This window comes from Octodon degus, unplaced genomic scaffold, assembly GCF_000260255.1.
Source record: "Octodon degus isolate 3935 unplaced genomic scaffold, OctDeg1.0 scaffold00044, whole genome shotgun sequence".
In the NCBI taxonomy this organism is placed as follows: Eukaryota; Metazoa; Chordata; class Mammalia; order Rodentia; family Octodontidae; genus Octodon; species Octodon degus.
In genome coordinates this window covers 12,805,147-12,827,080 of record NW_004524620.1, presented here as the reverse complement: position 1 = coordinate 12,827,080, position 21,934 = coordinate 12,805,147, and the positions used below count along the sequence as shown (strand labels likewise).

The 21,934-nt window shown below is 47.9% G+C and overlaps 1 protein-coding gene across 1 annotated transcript in view; it reads right to left on the bottom strand.

Moving 5' to 3' along the window:
* Adamtsl1 (ADAMTS like 1) overlaps nt 1-21,934 on the bottom strand; it is a 996,797-nt gene that overhangs the window by 69,985 nt on the left and 904,878 nt on the right. Inside the window, exon 21 of the mRNA XM_023715857.1 lies at nt 18,031-18,158. Coding sequence (XP_023571625.1) covers nt 18,031-18,158 — 128 coding nt within the window. The remainder of the gene's footprint in view (nt 1-18,030; nt 18,159-21,934) is intronic.

The following is a 21,934-nucleotide window of genomic DNA, read 5'->3' as shown; positions in this document are numbered from 1 at the left end:
AAGACAGGGCATGGTACACAATCTGGGATGATTTGTGCAACTTAACCATTTAATTAGCAAGTGACTCTGTAAGTTCCACTTCTAAGGGCTTATTTTTATGCTTCTTACTTGGAGACAATTCAACATGCAGTTATAAGAAATAGCACATGGCAGCTCTGTGTATACTACCCAGTGTCCCGTCGTGGAGACGGGGTGTAACATCACGGTCTCCATGGCAACATTAATAAGTTTAAACTGCAGAACATTTTCATCAGTACAAGGGCCCCTTAAGAGGTCCCCAAGCCTTCTGAATTCTTTGCCAATTATTAAGACCTATTACTATGGTGAACAACTCTATAATTTTGTCATTTAAAGAGTATTATATAAATCGAATCATGCAATATGTAATTTTTGGTCGCTTTTTTTTTCATTCACAATGATTCTCTGGGGACTCTTCCAGGTTTGACATGACCTCATGGCTTCATGGTTCATTCCTTTTTCCTGCTGAGTAGCATCCCATGGCGGGTTGCACTAAACTTTGTTTAGCCATTTCTTGCTGAAGAGCTGCTGGGTTGTTTCAGGACTGTGACGCTGAAATAAAAGTACTACAAACATTCTGGTTCAGGTTGGGGCAATGTCTTCATTTCTCTGCGGTAAATGACCAGGAATGCAACTGCTAGGTTTTCCAGTATTTACGTTTCTGTAGAAAGCACTGTATTGGTTCTCAGAGAGGCTCTAAAATTTTGTATGTTCATAGACAATGTATCAGTTAGTCAGTTTCTCTGCTTCTGGGCCAGCTTTTGGTGTCATTTGGTTTTATTTTATTCATTCTGATAGTGATAAGTCATTTCCTTTGTCTTTCTTTCTCATTGAGACACAATAACTGACACACACACAACTTAAAGGAGGAGAGGCTCATATTTTCTCATGGACACAGTCCATGGTATAGTCTGTGGGTACACTTCAAGGAAGAGCCCACATAGTCCAAGGGGACAGTCCATGATACAGTCCTACGGCACAGTCATCGATGGGTCCAGTCCATGGATACAGTCCTAGAACACATTCCATGGTACAGCCCATGGTATAGTCCAAGGGGACAGTCCATGCTGTAGTCCATGGTACAGTGCAAGGGTGCAGTCTAATGGTACAGTCCAAGGATACAATCCATGGTATAGTCCATGTAAATAGTCCAAGGATACATTTCATTGTACAGTGCATGGATACAGTTCATGGTATAGTGCATGGTATAGTCCATGGGAAATAGTCCATGGGTACAGTCCATGGTACAGTCTAAGGATACAGTTCATTGTAGAGTGCGTGGATACAGTTCACGGCACAGTCCATGGTACAGTCCATGGTACAATGCATGGGTACAGTTCATGGATACAGTCCATGAGTGTAGTCCATGGGTCCAGTCCCAGGGTACCATGCACCGTACAGTCTATTGGTACTGTCTATGGGTACAGCCCACCGTACAGTCCAGGATACAGTCCAAGGGCACAATCCAAGGGGACAGTCCACATAAACAATCCATGACACAGTCCAAGTCAGAAGTGAGAGAGCAGGCTGCATGTCTTAGTGCTTCGGAGGAGGAAGCCTGCTCACTGTACAGAGAAGAGGACCAGCCTTGGGAGGGAGTCTGCAGGCTGTCACCGGGGCTCACTGCCAGGCCGCCCCACCCCTGCAGTGCCTGTCAGCAGCTGACCCCTGCAGAGGAAGAGCCTGCCAGTGGGAAGGCAGCCCAGGACCACACACTGAAGGACCTGCTGCTGTCACAGGAGTTTTGGGGACATTCTAGTTCTGAACTCTAACAGTTGACCCCAAGTGCTTATGTGCCATAGGAACATCCTCTTTGATTAAATGTCTATTTGTGTAATTTGAACATTTTATAATTAGATTTTTTTACTGAATTTTGAAGTTTTTATATCGATATTAGTTCTTAGGTCTGTGCTTTATCAGTGTTTTCTCCTTTTTGTCTTTCTTGACATCATCTTTCATGGATTTAAGGTTTTAACTTGAATAAAATCCAACCTCGCCGTGTTTCTTTGTATAGGTTTTTTGTATCGCCGTGGTATAAGGCGTGAGAGGTAGCTGGATGTCCTGGTCCGTTGGCTATGGACACCCGAGTGCTCTGGTGGTGCGAATCTAGCGGGCTGCTTTTCCTGACGCGTGGGCACCTCGGCCAACGTCAGTCGGGGGCACTTGTGCAGCTTTATTTCTAGGCTCCACGTGCCTCTGTGTCGCCGTCCCTACCAACACCACACCTTCGTAATTATCGTAGCAACAATTTTAAAATCAGAAAGGCTGATTCCTCCGACTGCATTCTTCTTTGACAGTCTTTTTCCCTTTTTATATACACTTGAGAACAATCTTGTCTGTGTCTATGAAATCTTGCTAGGATTTTGATAGGAATGACAACATTAATGGTATCAATTAGGAGAAATGGACCTATTCATTGAATATCTCAAGTCATGGAACACCACATGTCTATTTATTTTCTTTAATTTAGATTTTTAGTTTTTTAAAATCAGTCTTTTCTTTCTTTTTTTTTTTGTATTTTAGGAGAGGGTCTACAGGGTGTTCAGGGTCTCACTACTAGATCGGACTCATAGTGATCCACCTGTTTACAGCCTCCCAAGAGCTGGGATTACAGGCGCGTGCCACCATGCCCAGTCTCAATTGCTGTCTCAGCATGCCCAGAAATGGCTGGGGGGGGGATGGCACAGCAGACCCAGGGATCAAACCCCCCAGCCCCTAATCCATGTTTTCTAGTCTCCAGGTTACAGGCCTCCTTATATTTTGTTAGACTCATACCTAACTTTTTTTTTTTTTTGGTGTAGGGTCTACAGGGTCTCATTGCACAGATTGGACTTGTAGTGATTCTCCTGTTTTCGACCTTCCAAGTGCTGGGATTACAGGCACTCACCACCACGCCCAGTCTCAGTTGCTGTCTCAATGCACCCAGGGGCCAGGGCCCCAACTGCACACAGGGATCAAACCCTGGTCCCTGCATCTGCCTGAGCAGGCGCTTTAGTCTGCTGCGCTATCTAGCTGGCCCTTCTAAATGTTTCTTGTGAGCAGTAGTAGCTGACATTGTATTATTAATTCCATTGTTCGGTGCTGTATGTAAGATCATAGAAAGTTGGTTGCTTTACTTTTAGTAGTTTATTACTTTATTAAATTAGTTCTAGGACTTTTTCTTTTGTAGATTCCTTCCATCTGCAAATATAAATAGAAAATTCTTTTTTTTCTAACCGCTATGCTTGTTAATTTCTTTTCCTGTAATACTATACTGCAATGATTTACACTACTTTGAAGAAGAGTGGTAAAATTGTAGTTTTGAACAATGAATAACTTCCAGTTGCACTTGGCACATCTTTGCATGTTCCAAGACTCTCAAGAATCTTATTTAAACCTGCTGTTTTCTTTGGCTTTTCCTGAAACAGCTCAGGTATGGCAGCAGGAGGTGCTGCCGTGTTAGCACCCAGTGGAGGCAGAGGTCTGGGTGCTGGTGCGGTTTCCCACTGAGGGCCTCTCCTGCCTGCTGGCCAGGGACGAGAACTGTGGCTCCCTGTGGCCTTCACTTAGGCCCCACAGGAGGAGCCTGACTGCTGCTGGAGGGGGCAAAAGCCCTGATTCTTGGCAGCGGGAGGAGGAGGGAAGAGCGGGTACAGGTGGTGTCCACATTAAGTCCGGCTAGGGATGGACACCCTCAGCTTCTCTGAAGCCATGTCCACGCGGAGGTGGGCGTGATGGGAGCTCCTCCTTTCGCCCTTCTGGGTGTGGAGGGGCAGGTCTGGGCGCCCTACTCAGCTTTGCTGGTGTGTGGTGGGAGCTCCGTGCGGGCTGTGACGTTGGCCAGAGGAGCAGCGTTTTCTAAATCTCTTGCTTCTTGCTATGCTGCCCCTGTTCCGGTCCTTTGGCTAGCAAGGGCACGGGCTTTCATCAAGGTTTTTTTTTTTTTTTTTTTTCTTCTAAAGTAGTCATTGGCATTTTCTGGTCACTGGCTTCTTCAACTTCAATTTTAGGATTTATAAGGAAAAAAAGAAAATCAACAAATTCACAACTTTGTACACTGTGTGAACTGTTCATCAGTCTCCAAGATCGCTAGCATGGTAGAGCCCCACATTTCATCTTGTGTGTACACTATGCATAAGTTCTTTAATTGTCCTTAGCAGGGAGAACAGGGGAAAGAGTGCCACCCACGCTGTCTTCCCGGGAGGAGGAGCTCTGTCTACACTGGCTTTCAGGAGGCATATATCGGCTGGGGAAAAATACAACACTTCATAAATATGATCATAAAATACAATAAGAAGATTCATTTATTAAGCACCTTGGGGAAATAAGGGTCCACATGAGATCACTTTTGTATACCTAAAGCCCAATCTTTTGTAAGCCAAATGGATTTAATTTTAACCACTTCATGGCTAGGCTCTTCTCAATTGGCACCTACCCTTTGCCTTCATTAATGGGGAATAAAACCTTATTCCAAAAATATTCTTTGAGTCTCACACCTGCTTTCACGCATTCTGTTCTCTCCCTGGCCTACCCAGTTTTTAGCTACCCGCAGCCTCCTCGCTGGCTTCCTCTGTCCCTACCTCGCTCTGGATGTGGGTAATTAAGCTCGCTGGAAGCAGGTGGAAGAGCGGAAACTTGCCTGAGCGCCTGCGAATCCCACCTGCGTGCACACGCAGGCCAGCTTTGCATGTCTGCTCTTTCCCCTCATTTCACTATATTTCACTCATTTAAGATCGTGTATAACCTGACGTGAAGATGCGTATTCCCTGCTGCACTCTTTGCACGGTAAATGCAAGGTGGGGCGGAGGCAGCACCCGCTATATCGCTGAGCCAGCAGCGCACCCTACTGCACTCTCTCACCTTTAAGAAGCCACTCAGCTCTGGTTCCAATCCACCCGAACTCTGACTGCGCTCTGATCTCATGCCACGCCCAGCTCCAGCCGGCCGGCGGCACAGCCCAACTGGTCTCCTTGCTTCCACTCTTGCCTTACTACAGTCTCTTAAGACAGCCAGAGTGATTTTCCTAAAACATGACTTCGATCACCTGGATTTTCTGCTGAATGTCTCTTTTCAGCACAAGCTGGACAAAGCCTCTGGCTTGTCTTCACAGCTGGGCTCCCCTTCCCCAGCAAGGCCCTCACTGAGGCCACACTTGGCATCAAGCACGGCGACCCAGCACACTGTCCTCCTTCCTTCCTGCAAGCCAGCAGCACTGGGTCATCTGTTCCCAAATCTTCTATCCGCAGAGGTCCACATGATTATCACCCTCTGGTCATTAAGGTCTCTGCAAATAGGGTCACCCCACGAGGCTTCTTACCTCCTCCACCTGAAGCACACAGCTCCTCACTGCACAGCGAGGTATTATGCATCTCATGGGCAGTTTTGTCATAGGCTACCTGCTCAGCACGTGTGTTATTGCTTTCCCTGTAGCCCCTTCCCCCGCTGTGCTGTGCCATACATTCTCCACAGAAGCCAGGACCACATCTCTCCTGTTCTTTTCTTTATTCTTGCCACCTAGTCCTGGAACGTAGTAGGCCCTTAATAAATATGTATTACATAGGAACACGTCTGCATAGTGTGCTGTGTGCATTATCTGAACTGTTTTCAATCCCAAAGAGAGGCAGACAGGTGAAGCATGACTATATTTTGTCCAGACAAAGAACTTCAGGTCAGAAGGGCTCCATGGTGTTTCTACCACCACAGAACTGGGAGGTCGTAATAAGGCTGAATGGAACACCAGGTCTTTGACCTGGAGTTCTGTGCTTGTTACAGGGACCCCAAATCCCTGTCTGCAGCCTGGCTGCCTCAGAATCCTCAGGGCCCTTGTTAAAACATAACCTGTCCTAGTCTAGCACACGAGTTGCCTCACTGGTACAAAAACAACTGCGCCAATGGGGAAATGAGGTTGGGGCAGTGGTTTTGGCCTCACAATTACCAAGTTATTTTTCCGGCAGGAATTTAATAATAAAGGTGGTTTTTATAGCTGCAAGTGTAGAGCTATAAAATTCAAATGTCACTGAATGAAATTCAGCCCTTAATTAATTATGTTGCACTCTTGCTGAAAAGTAATGGCCCCCTTTCCTGTCTGTAGAAGAGCGGCTGTTAGCACGGCCAGTCCTAGGCCTGCATGAGCCACTGCCAAGTCAGAGGATGAAGTTACTCAAGTACTTATAATCAGCCAAAACTTACAAGGAAAATGGTGTGTCTTAATCAACTGACCATCTCACAGTTATTAGAAAAATACACACACACACACACACACACACACACACACGCGTAATTCACTCTCGATGTACTAAATCTGAATGTCAGACTTGGGCAGGCTTCTTGGTGGGGGGACAAACTGCCCGACTCACAGAACTTCAGGGAGAGCTCGTTCTGCTCCTGACTTTCCAAGGTTCTCCGGCTGGCTCCAAAACAGAAACCTCATGGCAGAGGGGCTTGTCAGAGCAGGGCCACTTCGTGGGGGCGCAGAGCACCGCAGGAGGGCAAGAGGGCAGATGTGCCCCGAAGTGCCCCTCCTAGCAGTGCATCCAGATGGGAACACCAGGGGGCTGCCCGCGGGTGGGCCACGCACCCAAGAGTCTCTCAGTCCAGTCAGGTTGACAATCAAGACTGATCGGCGGAGGACGACAGCCTAATTTCTATTTCAAAGAGGCTCCTGGGTGGCTGACGTATATTTAAGTTCAGTATTCAGTACACTGCTCTTATGTTCGATAAACTGGTTCCTCTGCTTCCTGCCAAGAAAGTGCTTTGGTGACATGACTAGTTTTCTAGTAGAATTTTTGAAGCTGTGGCTCTGAATTTTATGGTCAACTAAAATACATCAACCAGTTGAATGAATACTAGTTTATAGAATGTAACTAAGAAGAAAATATAGAGAGAATAAATGAAATAATTACAGGCTTCTGCTAAGACAGTGCTAAGAAGTGTGCCTGGCACACTGTATCGGAAAGCTTTCAGGACAGGTGAAGCAGAGAAAGTCGGGGTAAGTGAGGCCACCTCCCTGGCCCCGCATGAGAAGCTGGCAGTGCCACGCATGTGTCCAAGGAGCCATTTAGTTTTATCAAGTTGACTTCAGTTATAGATTAGATGGGTGATAATTTATGGAGACTGGTAGGATTACTTATTATTCTTTTATTTAATCTGTGAAATTACTTGCATTTATAATTTAATGTGAACCAGGTACAAGACAGATTAGGCTGCCTTTCATAGCTCTATAAATTTAGGAAAAATAGAGGTGAAGACAAGCACTTTAATTTGTCAGCTCTAATACGAGGAATGCGTTCCTTCTATGTGGGCCAGGCACCAGGCGAGGCTGAAACGTTCAACCATGCTTGCTCAGGTCCTGCGACGGCACCGCACGCCTCAGTCTACGGGTTGAAGTCCTGTTAGAAGTAACACGCGAGAAGATGCAGGGGCTCCTGCCTGCAAGGGTGGCCCCTGAGCAAGGGACAAAGTGGAGGCAGCTCAACCTTGTAAGTCTGCTTCTATGGATGTAAAAACTACCCAGGAAGAAGCGTGACTCCGTGAGCCCTGTGAGACAAAGGTATCTGCACGAACAGGGTGGGCTTTGCTCCCGAAGAATGAATCCCTCTGGAGATGGCTGCCCAGCCCAGGAGCGAAGGCCCAGGAGCACAGTGGTGTGCCTGTGCCGGGCCCTGTGGGGGCCTCCTTCCATCACGTGCTGCTCCAGGTACAAGCAAAACCCACTGGGCTGAGAACCCAAACACAGGCACTCGACAAGTCTCATTGCCCAGTCTAACGGCGACCAAGAGAGGAGCCAGAGGAGAGGCAAAGTTTGTTTTTTGAGGTAAGCCAAGGGTAAAGAACACTGCAATCACATTTTTGTTAGGGCTGTGGCGCAGGCCTGCAAGAACAGAAACTTAGAAATACTCGATGTCTAAGCCAAAGCCCTTTCCTCTCACTTCTGGGTACACAGCTAGATCAGCTTTTAGGCCCTTTGCACTTAGGTCTGTGCACAGAACAGAGTTATAACACATGCAGTAGGGACAGAAGTCAAGCGTGCCACTTCTTGTCCCAAACTACAACTCTTGTGCAACCCTTTGAGACTTTTCTGTAAGCCCTGCACACACACACTATCTTATATGGACAGATAGGTGTGGATTTGCTACTGCAGTTAGCATGTCCTAATAGACGCTGACTCGCTGAATGAGTAAATTGCTGCATCGCCTTTTGAGTCTAACATCACAGCTCATGAATGTCATTTGAAATCGATTTTCTCTTATCATTTACTATCAAAAATGAATTACTCTTCAAAGATTTAGACTTTGACTGTCCAGTGCAGATGACCGGGGTTAGGAAGTGTGCGTGTACATTCTTTCCCTAGGAGAGAGGCAATATAGGGAAAAATCAACAATGGTAGAAGCAAGGTCTTGTCAAGGAGTTGGAGGCCACCAGGAAGCATGCCAGTGCCAGGGTGGTTCGCGATCCTGAAGTCTCTAAGTAGAACAACGCTCACAGAGCTGTCAGCAATGCCTTAGCACAGGGCGAGGCTTAAACAAATGGTAGCTTTCGTTAGCACATGTCCGCTATGCCAGGGAGAAGACTGCGGGGCCGTGCTGGGAACTTAAGAAAACCAGTAGGGAAAGTTTCCCCACAAGGAAGAAGAAAGAGGAGAGGGGACACATTTGCTGAAAAGGACCTCAACTGCCTCCATTTTGAAGAATTCTGGGTGTCAGTATAATTAGAAAAAAGTGATTTAAATACAGTGGCTTTGCTCTGACTGGTGTCACTCTCTGGAAAGATGCAGAGAGCTTACTGGCCCCACGCAGATGTCCTTGCTGGAGACCCCAAGGCACCCTCATTTTCAGAGAAGCCGTGGAACCACGTGTGGCAGGGTGGCTCCCTGGCAACACTCCTGGCCTATTCAAGACAACAGTGGTGACGTCCACAGCCACCCAGATCGCAGTCCGAGAGAAAGGTCAAGAAGGTAATGGTGGCTGCGGCGGCGAGCTTTGGGCGCCCTGCGGCAGGTGAGCACAGAGCCCACCCAGAAGGTCAGCGAGAGTTGCTCTGTCATATTTAATGTTCATATTAAAATCCACTATTTCTGAGTCTGACTCTCCTTCTAAATGCTATTCACATTTTATAGCTCAGAAATTCCCACTACCCTGCTGTCTTTCTGGGATCTCCCTCACCTCCAGTTTCCACCTCCCGAGTCAGCATTTGCTTTCACCCAAATCTGTTTATCCTGTGTCCTTAGAAGACTTTTCCTCGCATACATGATTTTTTTTTTAAAGACTTCTTCTCTGCCACCAGTCTCCTATCCCCAAATGTGTGTGGAATCAATTTTCAATGTTGGAATTTCAGGCAAGGGGAGTTTGTAGCTGCTAATGGTAAGTAATCTTCTTGCCCTTTATTTATATGTAAGAGATTCATAGAACTTTCAGGCCTAAAAGAGATCCAAGATGCATTTATTTAACTCTTTGTTTACAATCAGGAAGCAGGTTAACCATTTTGAATCTGCTTCTAGATTTGGTAATGAGGCAGATACTTTCCCCAGGGTCTAACTTCTGCCATGATTAGAATCAGCTTCCTTTATTAGTAATAGTAAAGAACAAATGGTTATCTCCAAAGAGCTGTATGGCTTTAGTCAGCAGAATCTAATGAAATAGATGGAGACGATATCTTTGTAGTACCCTGTCCCTGGAAAGTGAGGTAAGTAAGTGGCTACGGGAGGTGGTAGGCTTAGCTAGTGGCTCCAGGTAGCCACCACCTCATGTTCAGGGGACACACATGTGTAGTCCCAAGCGAAGTTTTAGACATCTGAATTGGTTTGGCTTAGTGATAAGTGAGCAGAGCTTTCAAAAAGTGTGTGCTGTTTAGAGAACATTTTTAGTCCGGCCTTAGAAAAGCCGAAAGGCCTGCCAACGCTGCTCTTGCTTTTTTGCTTTCACAGCAGTGAGATAAGAGTGAGCAGCATCTCTCAGTCAGGGTGGGATCGCAGATGCCAGCCTCGCGGCACGTCTGCTTCGGATCCCTGGAGTTTGTGCCACCACACAAGGAAATCCAGGTTGAAAGCGGCTTACCCTTGGAGGTCACGGCTGAGCTGAGGGACACGAGCAGACTCTTCCGCGTTGCCGCACACGTCAGATGCACGGGCTCAGTGTCTGCACAAGGTGCACCCGTGTGTCACTTTGTTGAACCATAACGTTGAAGCTGTCAGTCTGGTTGTAACACGTTTTTGTGAGAGCATGAAGTACTTGTTAGTGTACTGTCCATGAGAGATACCGTGAACTCTGGTAAATATTTTCATATTGTTTGAAAATAATTACTAAGTTGTGACTAAAAAATTAAGATCATGTATTATTTGAATAAATGAAAATGTGTAATTTAATTTTTTTTTCACATTTCAGCACAACCTAGTTAAAGAATGTTTGTCTTGAATACAGGCTACCTCTGCTGGATTTCATTTTTTTTTTTTTTTTTTTTTTTTTTTTTTGCGGAACCAGGGATTGAACTCAGGCCCTTGTGCTTGCCTGGGAAGCACTTATTCCACTGAGCCATCTCCCCGGCCCCTGGATTTCATTTTAATGTGACTGCATGGTCTCACTGTGCAGCTCAGACTCAGAGGGATCCTCTTATCTCAGCCTCCTCAGTGCTAGGATTATAGGTGCGCAACACCACGCCCAGTTTCGGAGGCCGGCATGGTGTGCCAGGTGTTCTGGGGCTGGCACTGCATGCGGTACTGGGGATCGAACCCGGGTCCTTACGCTTTCCAGGAAGGCATTTGGACTGCTGAGCTATCTCCCCAGCTCTCTGCTATAATGTTTTGGAGTGCAATCTCCTGAAGGTTAAGGTTGCTGATCAAAGTAGGGAGGTCCTCCCAGTCAGTGGTGGGGCATGTAGGGCACTTCTGCCACAATGGGCTGTATCACTGAAAGTTCTAGAAGGTTCACCATCACTGTGAACTCAGCCTAATGACAAGAGCTCTTATAATCAAAGGAGGAGGACATCAAATTTGTTAGAGAAACAAGATGAGGAGGCTTCAATCTGTCACCGTGGGCTTTGAAGATGCAGGGAAGGGAGCCAAGCCCGGAGATTGCTGGGGCTTCAAGAAGATAAGACAGACTTTTACAGCCAGCAAGAAAATGGGGATCGCCACCCAGGCCATGGGGAACCAGGGTCTGGCAACAACCCGAAAGAGCAGGAAATCTCTTCAGAAAGAAGGAAATCTCTTCTAGAATCTTTAGGAAGAAACACATCCCATCAACGTTTGATTCTTGCTGAACTGGTCTCCTGCACACGGCAACTTGTTAGAAATAACAGAAACAGTCCACAGACCATACACACTGTCTATACCACCAGAGTCACTGCTGTAAGAAAGAAGAGGCACAGAAGACTGAAAAGCACGTGAAGATACAGGAGAACACTGTCTTTGTGGGAGTGCAAGCTACAAGACGGGGCATCACTCATGCAGATGCCTGCAATGAAAACGACAGACAATCACAAGTGGTGGAGGATCGGGCCAGCTGGAAGCCTCAGCGCTGGAGGACACGAGCCATGCTGCAGCCGCTTGGAGCATGGACAGCAGCTCCTAGAAACATAAATGAGCCACGTAATTGAGCAATGCCTCTCTGGAGTCTGGGTTTCCAGGAGAAATAAAACATACACCCACATAAAAACCTGTGCTTGAGTCTATAACAACATTACTCACAACAATAAAATGCAGAAACCCAAATATCTATCATTTGATGAACAGGTGAATAAAAGGTATTTTATCTGGTAAAATAAATGGAATATTATTTTATAGTAAAAAGAATATTCCATAAAATGGATCATGTAGCTCTAAAAGGAATACAGCATACACGCTACAACATAGATCAGCTTTAAAAACATCTGGGGGGAAGAAGTCAGTATCGAAAGACCACATACTGCATGATTCCGCTTATATGCACTGCCCAGCACCATGCTTAGGAGAGGCGGGGCTCATCCCTGCAGTAGTGAGGATGGGCTCTGCGGTAGCATGCTGACAGACAGACGTCCACCTTCTTGTGTGAGCAGAGGTGCCCTGCATGAGCTGTGGCTTGTGCAAGCAGTTAAAAAAATTAAAAATGATTGTCATAATGCTTACAAAACTATGTAAATTTCCTCAGCAAATCTCTGAGTTGTACTCCCACAATGGATTTTTAAAGTAAGTTACATCTCAATAAAGTTGAAAAAGAAGTAGTAATTGGCTTTGTCCTTTGGTCAGCGTCAAGACTGTGACTACCAGTTGCCTAGCACAACAATGAGGAAGGGCTGGAACTCTGGTCCCCCGAGACCCCACTTAGCTGATGGATCTCTGGCCTGAATGTTACGCCGCTGCCCCAGGAGCCTAGGACACAAGCAGGGCTGGCCCTTGCTGAGCACCCCCAGGCTTGCTGCATGCCTCTCTGCCCTGGGTGGCACTGCTGTCCTCCTCAGGGCTACGATATCTGCTTCCAGTGGGCCCGCTGCAGGGCGCCCACCACCTCTAACCATCAGCTGCACACGATCATCCCGCAGAGCGAGGCGCTGAGCTTCTGTCACAATGCCCTCTGCACGTCCCCTGCAGAGCTCCAGGCGAGGCACCTCAGAACTGCTCTGCCACCTGGCACTGCAGCTGCTCCTGGAGCTGTCCTCGAGCTGGGACAGCACACACCCTCCCTGCGTCTCACTGGATAGATGTAGAGTTTTTCTGAGACCAAGATGGACTTGCCGAGACCACTCAGACCCTTTTGTTTCCTTGAGTCAGAGAAGTAAGTAAGCTTGATGTCCTGCTGTGCTCTACTTTATGTATGTTCTAGATATCCTGGGGGTCTCTGCTGAGCATTTTACATGTCAGTGCTTAAGGAGGGCAAGGACTTTGACGAGTTGGTGTTCTGGGGAGCAAGGACGGCCCCATGTCGCTGGAACCTGGCAGTGGCTACCACCACAGGGCCCTGAGGATTACTGGGACAGTTGGATCCGTCGCCCTTCCACAGTGCATGAGAGCAATGCCCTTTCCCAGCCTTTGCCCTGTTGACAAGACCCTCCCAGGGGAGCTCACTGCGGACAAAGCTCTGCTGCAGACAGCAGGGCTAGGAGATGAAGGACTCAGAGACGTCACTTCAGAATGACTTGCATTTTGAGAATCTTACAAAATGGCTCATCTTTTATTATAGTTCTACATTATGATGAGGAAGAGCAGAGAAAATATACGTATGTACCCTCTGCCTTTTATTATGACTTTCCCAGTGAAGTTCTCTAGCCTCTTTAGTTGACACAACACGCGTCAGCTCTTAGGCTCACAAAACATGACAGAAGCACACCAGGAAAGGGAGACGTTTTCTGTCTCTCCTCTCCTGTGACAAATCCGACGGGCTTATCTGTGTCCTTTCAGTGGAAGACCCCGTCCCTCAGCCCTCACCTTCTCGTTTTCCACTGATGAGGCCGGCCAGGCTTTCCATAACCCTTCGTGACTGTATCAAATCAATGGCAACCGCGCATGCTCCCGTGGCTCTGACCTCGCCGGGGTCCACACCGCGAGCGCCTGCACCTGCACTGGCCGCTCGTCCAGACAGAAGCAGTTTGTCTGGAAACTACTGCTTTCCTTCCGAGCTCTGCCCACGTCACTGGGTTCGGGGTCGCTGCAGCTGACTTTGCGCCGAGGGCTGCCCCATCCCTCCTCTCATCTCTGTCCACGAAACCTGCTCTTCATCCAGTCCTGGGAATCCTGTCTAAAACGTGAGCAGTACTCAAAGGCTAGGCCTGTGGCATTCTGGCGACACTGTTAAAAATTTCTCCCTTTGGGGCCAGGGAGATGGCTCAGTGGAATAAGCGCTTCCCTGGCAAGTGCAGGGCCCTGAGTTCAATCCCCGGTTCCGGAAAAAAAAAAAAAAAGTGCAAAAATTTCTCCCTTCGTCCTCTTTCCACCTCAGCCTCTCCAATCTCTGCTCCGAGCAGTGAAACAGGCATTCGGCTAAGCAACCACGGAGAGGGGAAGTGCGCGGCTCAGGCCTACACGGCTGCGCTGCCGGGTTCTTGGGCTGCCCGAGAGGCAGAAGGGCACCCAGGCGTGCGCAAGCTGAGACAGCTGCAGGGAGTGCACATTTCTGAGGCTTTACAAGATACAGATAAAATGAACACATATGGACGAATCTGGAGGGAAGAAAAAGGCCGTGAAGACAACGTTCTGTAGGCCCAAGCAGGGCAGGGCAGGCTGGGCCGGGGCGGGGCGGGGCGGGGCGGGGCAGGGAGGGCCACTTTGCTGCAATCACTGTGCCTGAAACTAAACAGTGCTTTCACACCCCAAGAAAAAATGTGTAGAGAGCAAGCAGGAATCCGAGAGGCGGGAAGGGCGGCACGCGAGCCCAGGGACTCCAGGGCAAGGGCTTGCTCGAGAAGCGCCTCCCGTCCATTCCAGGCTGCCGCTCTGGCCGGACCCCGGTGCCCCATCCACTGTCCTGCGGGCTCCAGCTGCCACCAAGTCTGGGAGAGAAAGGAGGGCGGTGCGCATTCGGTGGCTGAGGAGGGGTCTCCCGTGGTAGAGCAAGCCGCCCCCAGTTTTCCGTGCTAGTCTCCCTACTAGAGGAACAACAGCAGTAACCAATCCCGAGTGCTTGCTGAGCGCCAGGCCCGCTTATAAGCGTTCCGCGATGAATCCATTCCGTCTTCGGGTTGTCGCCGCCACTTCACAGGAGAGGCGTGAAAGCAGCAAGTTTGGAGAAGCGGCCAGCTCCGCAGCTCAGCTGGGAAGAGCTGGATTCCGAGCTCACACTCAGGTTGCGGCCGCGGGCCAGGTGACGCCTGCGCGCCACTGCTGCAGATCAGATTCTCGCAACGGGCTCAGGCAGGCACAGCCGCAGGACTGCGCTCCGGACTTTTCTTACGAAATCACGGGATGCTGGGTTATCTTTTTTTTTTTTTTTTTTCTGGCTGGCTCAGCCTGCCCTGGGGCTGGGGCTGGTGCAGGGTGTGGTGCCGCGGGTGGAACTGCGGTCCCTGGCGCTTGCCTAAGCGGGCGCTTTAGGCCGCTGAGCTATCTTGCTGGCCCCTCGATTATCTTAGGATCAAAATTTTCTCCTTTTTAGCCTGCATTTATACTCAAGCCCAGGTGAAAGTGTAATTGCCTTAAAAACATAGCAACATTGAGATTTTATCATGAGGATTTGACTGCAAATTTACTAAGTCCATACTTGAAAAAATAGTGTTAAGACTCAGACTGAAAAATACAAGACAGACTCCTGCAGGCTGGCCATTTCCCAAGGCTGTGTGGAAGGCTTGGGTGACACGCGCTTCGGAGAAGTGCCTGGTTCCTGAGCGCTGGGGCATCGTCAACGACGACATTATTGGGCGGTGACAGAAGCGGGAAGCAGAACCTAGCTGAGAGAGCCGATTCTGGGGGCGGCTCCCTGGACATAGCTCGAGCCTCTGGACACCCCCCCCCCACCTTCTTGGGGCTGCCAAGATGGGAACAGCTTCTGCGCCTCACGTCATGCCCACGGGAATGGAGCCCATGGCCCACGGGCTGGAAGCTGGGAGGTCACAGAGCAAGCCCACCTTTTCTCCTTAAAGCCGTCTCTCTCCTATATGATCATGGTGATGAAAAGCCGATTAACGCAGAGGCTGATCTCTTGCACATCTAAGAGCTGTTTTCAGGCTGCGTTTAATTTTAGAAGATCCAGAGAAAGAAAAGGAACCTAGCGTTCATCGGCACTGCGCGAGGCGTTGGGTTGAGCGTGTTTCCATATTTTCAGGTTTCTTTACCTTAGTACAACCCTGTAAAATACTACTAACTTCATGTTTCTTATAGATGAGACCTAAGACTTAACGAGGTTACGCACTTTGTTCAAGATCATACAGCTAACTGAGCAATACAAGTGGAAAGATTTAAATGCCCAAGAGCCATTCTCCTCAGATTAGATTATATTTTGGCTGACTCTTATATCCCACTGAGCAAGATCGTGGTGTACACAGCTGAAGTAACTGCAGTAACTGGCTCCCAGGGAGTCACGGATCCATCGGTGCTCCTGGGGATCTGCAGACAACACACAGCAGAATATGTGGTGGCATTTGTCACTGCGCCTCAGAATGCTTGGCAAGAGCGCCCCTCACAGCAGCCCAGGAGCCCCCAGCCCTGTGCACAGACGTCGCCCAGGTGTAGATGCTAACTTCAGAGAAGGGTGCAGACGCCTTCTCACACATCAGACACGCGCGGAGCCTTCCTTCAGGGTCCCCAGGGCAGATCACCAGTGGCGCCAACAGATCTCAGCAGCTGAAGCGCAGCGAGCGTCCCAGCTCTCTGGGCCCTGGCTGTGGAGTCTGTGGCCAGTCAGCAGCCCGCGGCCGCCCCTGCCCCGCTGCCTCTCCCTGCTCTGCTTCTCGTTCCTCACTCTGAACCTGTTGGCAGCTTCCAATGTTTCCTCTTTAAAGAGTTGAAGACAAGCCTGGCATTCCAATTGCCTCAGTTCATCCTGGGCAGGTTTCCATTAATCCTATTAAATTTGGGTGGACACAGGATAGTTTGTGGCAGAGCTGAGCCCTAAGCTGAATGAGTAGCAGCTGAAGAGTTAATCCTGGGAGAGCCACTATCAGCAAGCAACCGGGAGGATGTCAGCGATGCCCTTGCTAGGGCAGGTTGGTGGGAGGATGGCGGGAGAGATTTAATGAGGTTGGGGTTGAGCATCTGGACTCTAGAAAGCAGGAATACAGACTGCAACTGGAATACATTAGGAGGAGAGTGGATGTCTTGTCCACTGACAAATAGGCATCCATAACTTCGCTTTAATCTATCCCAGGGCCCCTCAGCTCGCCTTGTTTACTTTCATCTTCCCTGCAAAGCTGCCTGCTAAAGGTCCTTTCCCAGACCAGCCCTGGGTCACAGGGGCAGAAATGCTGTTGCTAAGCAGATATCCACGGGAGTAGCACGTGTTACTGGAGTACAGTGTGACAACATAATCCAAGCATGGACAGATGAGGTCAGTGTGGGGTGATGTTAGTGTTTGCAGCATCTACTGAATCATTGGAAGGGAACAGCCATTGAAGAGAATAAATACAAACACATGCAACACCAGCACAAAAACGGTGGGGCCTCGCTCTGAGAAAGAGGATCTTATTTTAGTAGGATCAATGAGGCAGAGAGCTGGGTGTTAGCTGGCCTCAGTTCCCTTCTTGTCCCCACCACCAGCTGGGCAGCTATGTGACCTCAGCTTGTCCAGCCTTTGAGGGCACTGACCCAGCTGGCATCCCAGGTCTCTTCCTGTTTCTTTTTCTTTTCTAAAACTTTCTTTGTTTATTTTTTATTTATTTATTTTTGTGTGTGTTGGAACCAGGGATTGAACTCAGGCCCTTGCACTTGCCAGGCAAGCGCTATTCTACTGAGCTATCTCCCCAGTCCTCTTCCTGTCTCAAAGGCATGGACTTGTCCTATACGTGCAGAGGTTTATAAAAGCACATTACTATGGGACCACAGCCTTGGGGACACTGTGCCCTGAGCTACCGTGTTCTCAGATCACCCGTGCAGAATGCTGTGTGAACTTCTCTGAGCGCAGGCCAAGTGTTGGCGGCTGGATTCAAGCCAGCAGTTGAAGGGAAGCAGAATCAGAGAGGCTTTCTAGGGAACACAGCCCGCCAAAGCACGGACGCAGAACGCCCACTTCCTGTTCAGCTTGGAGCCCCCCGCAACACATGAATGGGAGGACGAGCCGGGGAATCCAGTGGACGAGCACAGCTCCCAGCGCCCAGTGCGCCTCAGCTGCAGACACCACCTGTTCTCATGTTGTTCTTTCTGCCCAGAACATTGGCCTGCCTTTTGCTTACCAAAATTCTACTTACCACAAGTCTCAGCTCTCCCAGCTGGAAAAAATTATTTGCATATTGTTTAATCATCAATTATAGCACTAACTTCATTCTGTCTCACACTTTAAATTTCATCTCCGTTATAGATTATAAGCTCTGTGCGGGACGAGTCTGCAACACTTACCTCTGTACTTCGGCCTGCTTGGCACATTGCACGCATGCACTCAACAAAGGGTTTGTGATAGAACTGAGTGGGTTTTTTCTTTTTACCTGCTAATGTGACGGCAATGGAGACGGAGTCATGTCCTGCGGCGTTTGTGGCATTGCAAGTATAGAAGCCCACGTCAGCTTCCACTGGTGCCAGGATCTGTAAGGAATCATCCGGCTGTAGAAGAATCCTGGAGCGACAGAAAGAAATGCAGGCCCGGTCAGGTCAGCCGATGCCCTCAGACATTCAATACCGGGGGCAGGAGGGCTCCCCAGGGCACCTTCAGGACTGTGTTTTAACCACGAAAGCAGGGCCCAGGAGCAGGACTTAGGATGACCGAGCTTCATAGATCGCTATTCAATTTTAGCATGCTGATTGGGCAGAAATTAAAATTTGCCAAGTCCCCTATTAGGATAGTTGCCTCCCTATAACTGGTAGCTTCTCTCTTTTCCCTTCAGAAAGTGTTTGTGAATTATTAATACCACAACAGGAGGCTCCAAGACAGGCTTTTCTTAATTTTATTCTGGTCTTTTTACAATTTAAGTAATGGTCATTGGCAAAAAGCTTCACTTCCGACATTCTAGTCTATCAACTGCTAAAACCCAGTTGAAGTGTGTTTTCCAACTGCTCAGAGGAAACTGTTACTCTAGGCACACGGGAACTTCTGAGCCATACTTTGGTGTCCCTGGTTAGCAGTACTGGATGTCACAGATGGTGGATTAAACGTGGGAGGGGAAAGAGATGGGGAGATTATGAGGAAGTCGGGGGCACATGGTATTGGGCAGTCTCCTCGAGTTTACTACACATCCATATTCAGATGTATTTTTTAAGTAGAAATATTGTACCAGCCTGGTCTCATGCACAGGATATTACCACCCCCTGGACCCCAGCCTTGGGCCTGAACCATACGTTTTTGTTTTATCTTGGGTATAGGTTAGCTTTTGTAACTACATCGGTTCGTACAGGAACTGGCATTGCAAATTAAGCTGTGATGCTTTCTGTCCCAATGTGAAGCCTGAAAAAGAATTCTGCAGAGTTGGTGAAGAGAAGGGAGGGAGCCCCTGCACAGGCGCAAAATCACAAGGACTTAATCAGCAAGGGGACGCTGGTGTTGGAGAGGAAGGAACATGGGCACGAGAGCCGGCATCCACAGGCTTCTGTTCTGCAAACTGAACGTGCAAAGATAATGAAGTTGTGCTGTTCTCCTTTGCAGAAGTCTTAACTATTGTCCTGAAACAAAATCTGGGACCAGGTTTAAATTGGTTTGTATATTTGTAAATTATACTGATTTATATTCATAAAACTGGGGCCTCTAGCTCAAGAGAACAGTTATGTGGAGGTAGACTTAGGCTACGAAATTGGCTTTCTCGCTCTGGATTCACACCCCAGCCCCATGGTACTGTGGATCACCAGAAAATTTAATTGTCTGGTTGCGCTTTCTCTTTGTAATCAGAAAGTTGCTCACTTGGATATTCCTTTTCTTTTCCAAACAATCTACAACAGCATCAATCCTTCTTTTGGGGTGGTGTGTGTGTCTCTTACTGTTGCCACGGGTGAGGTTGGTCAGTGAGGGCTTGGAGGCTGCCACTAGGGGGAGCAACAGCTCTGGAGAGGATTCCCAGGAAGGGCTCTCTAGGAAGTTCAACAAGGCACAAAAAAGGGCTTGGTGTGAAGACAAAGGCTTGCTCTAGTCTATCGGGTCTAGCAACTATGGGGAAAGAGTCCAGGAAAAAACAAATACAAAACAACGTATTTAATTAAATTAATTAGTTAATTTGTTTAAATACAATGTATTTTAGGCATCTAATTTATTAACTTAATTTGTCAGCAGCTGGTTTCTGTCAGCTTATATTTAGGTTTTGAATCAGACAGGCCAGTTTTAGAATGCGCAGGCACAAATAGTGCTGCTTTTGAAGGAAAATCAGAAAATATTTTTCTGGGTTAGTTTTGGAATTTAAGAAATCAGAAGATGAGGGAACACAGAGTGGACATAATTAAGACCCACATAGCCGATGGCTGCGGTCACAGTGGGTGTATAAATATCCCCCCCTCCTGTCCACACCCACACCTCCCTTCCCTTTTGGTTTAACTGGGCCAAAACTTATTTGCTTGATTTCTTTGACAATAATTTTAGCCAAAATAAAGGAGCACTTTTGTTTTTTGTGTGGCCTTGTGTGCTTCTTTGTGATAACACAACTTTTCAGCACTCTGCAGATGAAGAGCCAGCTGAGAGAGGACAAAAATTGATTTTAGCGACATAAGGAAGAAACCTTTCCATGCAAGTATGTAGGATATGGACAGGCCTATGAGGTACCATCTCCTGGAGGTTAAGGCAGCTCCTTGGCGTGTGCAGTGCTCCATGTTAGCATGTTCTTATTTGAACAGGAGGTGGCTGAGTACACAGAGGAAAGTCTCCAGCGATTCCGCGAGAGGGGTGGGCTCATGAAGTCTTTTTGATCCTTGGTTCATCAAGGCCTGCTTTCAAATTGACCTCCATAACCAACCACGAAAAGCTACTGTGTGGAAGAAGACTTCCCAGACCGGAGAAACGTGGTCCTGGATAAATGATTCAACAACGAAATTCTCTAGGTCTGCTCTGCACACCAAGGGTGATACTGACCCCAGGAAGCTCTGATGAAGAGCAAGTGAAAAAAATATATTAATATATATTCATTCTTACTGTTTGCCAAGTACAAAGGCATCAGCTTAAATATCATATATTTAATAAATAAGTAAATAAAGTTTTCGGTTTCCTTTGAGTAGTGCAGCTAGTGTAGCCCAAGTAGCCTTGGCCTTTCCCATCGGAGAGGCCCATCTACTACATGTAGCATAATAAGCTATTTTAGGCCTCTCATGCCAATAGGCTAATATTCTTAAGCCCCTGATAGGCCTAAACATAGCTAGGAGCCACAGGCATGTTCTTTCTCTTTAGAAGAGTAGCTTCCACGTGTTTTCAAATATAATATGCTCCACACCCTAACATAACCTTCTCACTCCAGTCAAGATGGCCACTTCGACTGTCTTTGGCATTAGTTTGGGGGTGTCCCTCCTGTCTACCCCTAAAGATTCTTCCCACCCACTTTAGAACTAAATTTCTAGCTCTTTGCACTACCACAGTCCTTTCCAGATATTCCAGTTGTTCTAATCTGCTCTAAAAGCCCTTTCCAAACTAGTCTTATTTTCTCAGATTGTAACTCATTACCTTAAGGTGTGGACTCCCTTACTCAGTTTATGGTTCTCTCTTCACTATTCCATACAATGCTGCAGGCTGAACAAATATTTAATAAGCATTTATTGAGTTACTTTGAAAACAATGGCGCTAGAGCTGGGTGTGGTGGCACATGCCTAAAGCCCCAGAACTCTAGGAATCTGGGTGCAAGTCCAAGCCCAGCCCGGGCACTTAGCAACATCCTGGCTCAAAATAATAATGATGACAACAACAACAACAGGGCTGGGGATCTAGCACAGTCAGAACCCTACGTTCGATTTCCAGCACACCAAAACAAATCTGAACACCACCATGGGGTACACGTGACCACAGCCTAAGACAGCACAGTGACAGCAGGTGGAGTGCAGGTTTGAGAGCCTACGGGCCAGGCTCCAACACCAGCTCTGCTGCTTGGTAGCTTCGTAGCCCAGGGCGAACAATTTACTGAAGTGATCAGTACCAAAAGTCCCTGGTCTAGACAAGGAGGGTGGCAGAGCCTGCCTGGGGATGGCTAGGAAGTAGGCGTGAACGACGCATTTGTAGGGCATGGGAAGGGCTCCGGGGTGCGGCCCACTACAGCAGTGCAGGTGGTCACTGTGTTATGCCGCTGCTGCTGCTGCCGCCGCCACCACTGTCATCGCTATTCATTCCTCACAGCTGCACCGATATTTTCTGGATATCAGGAGAAGGTGGTTTTTTTTTTTCTTTTCAAAGTTTTATTGATAAACATATAGCAATGAGACAGTTTCAAATCAAAT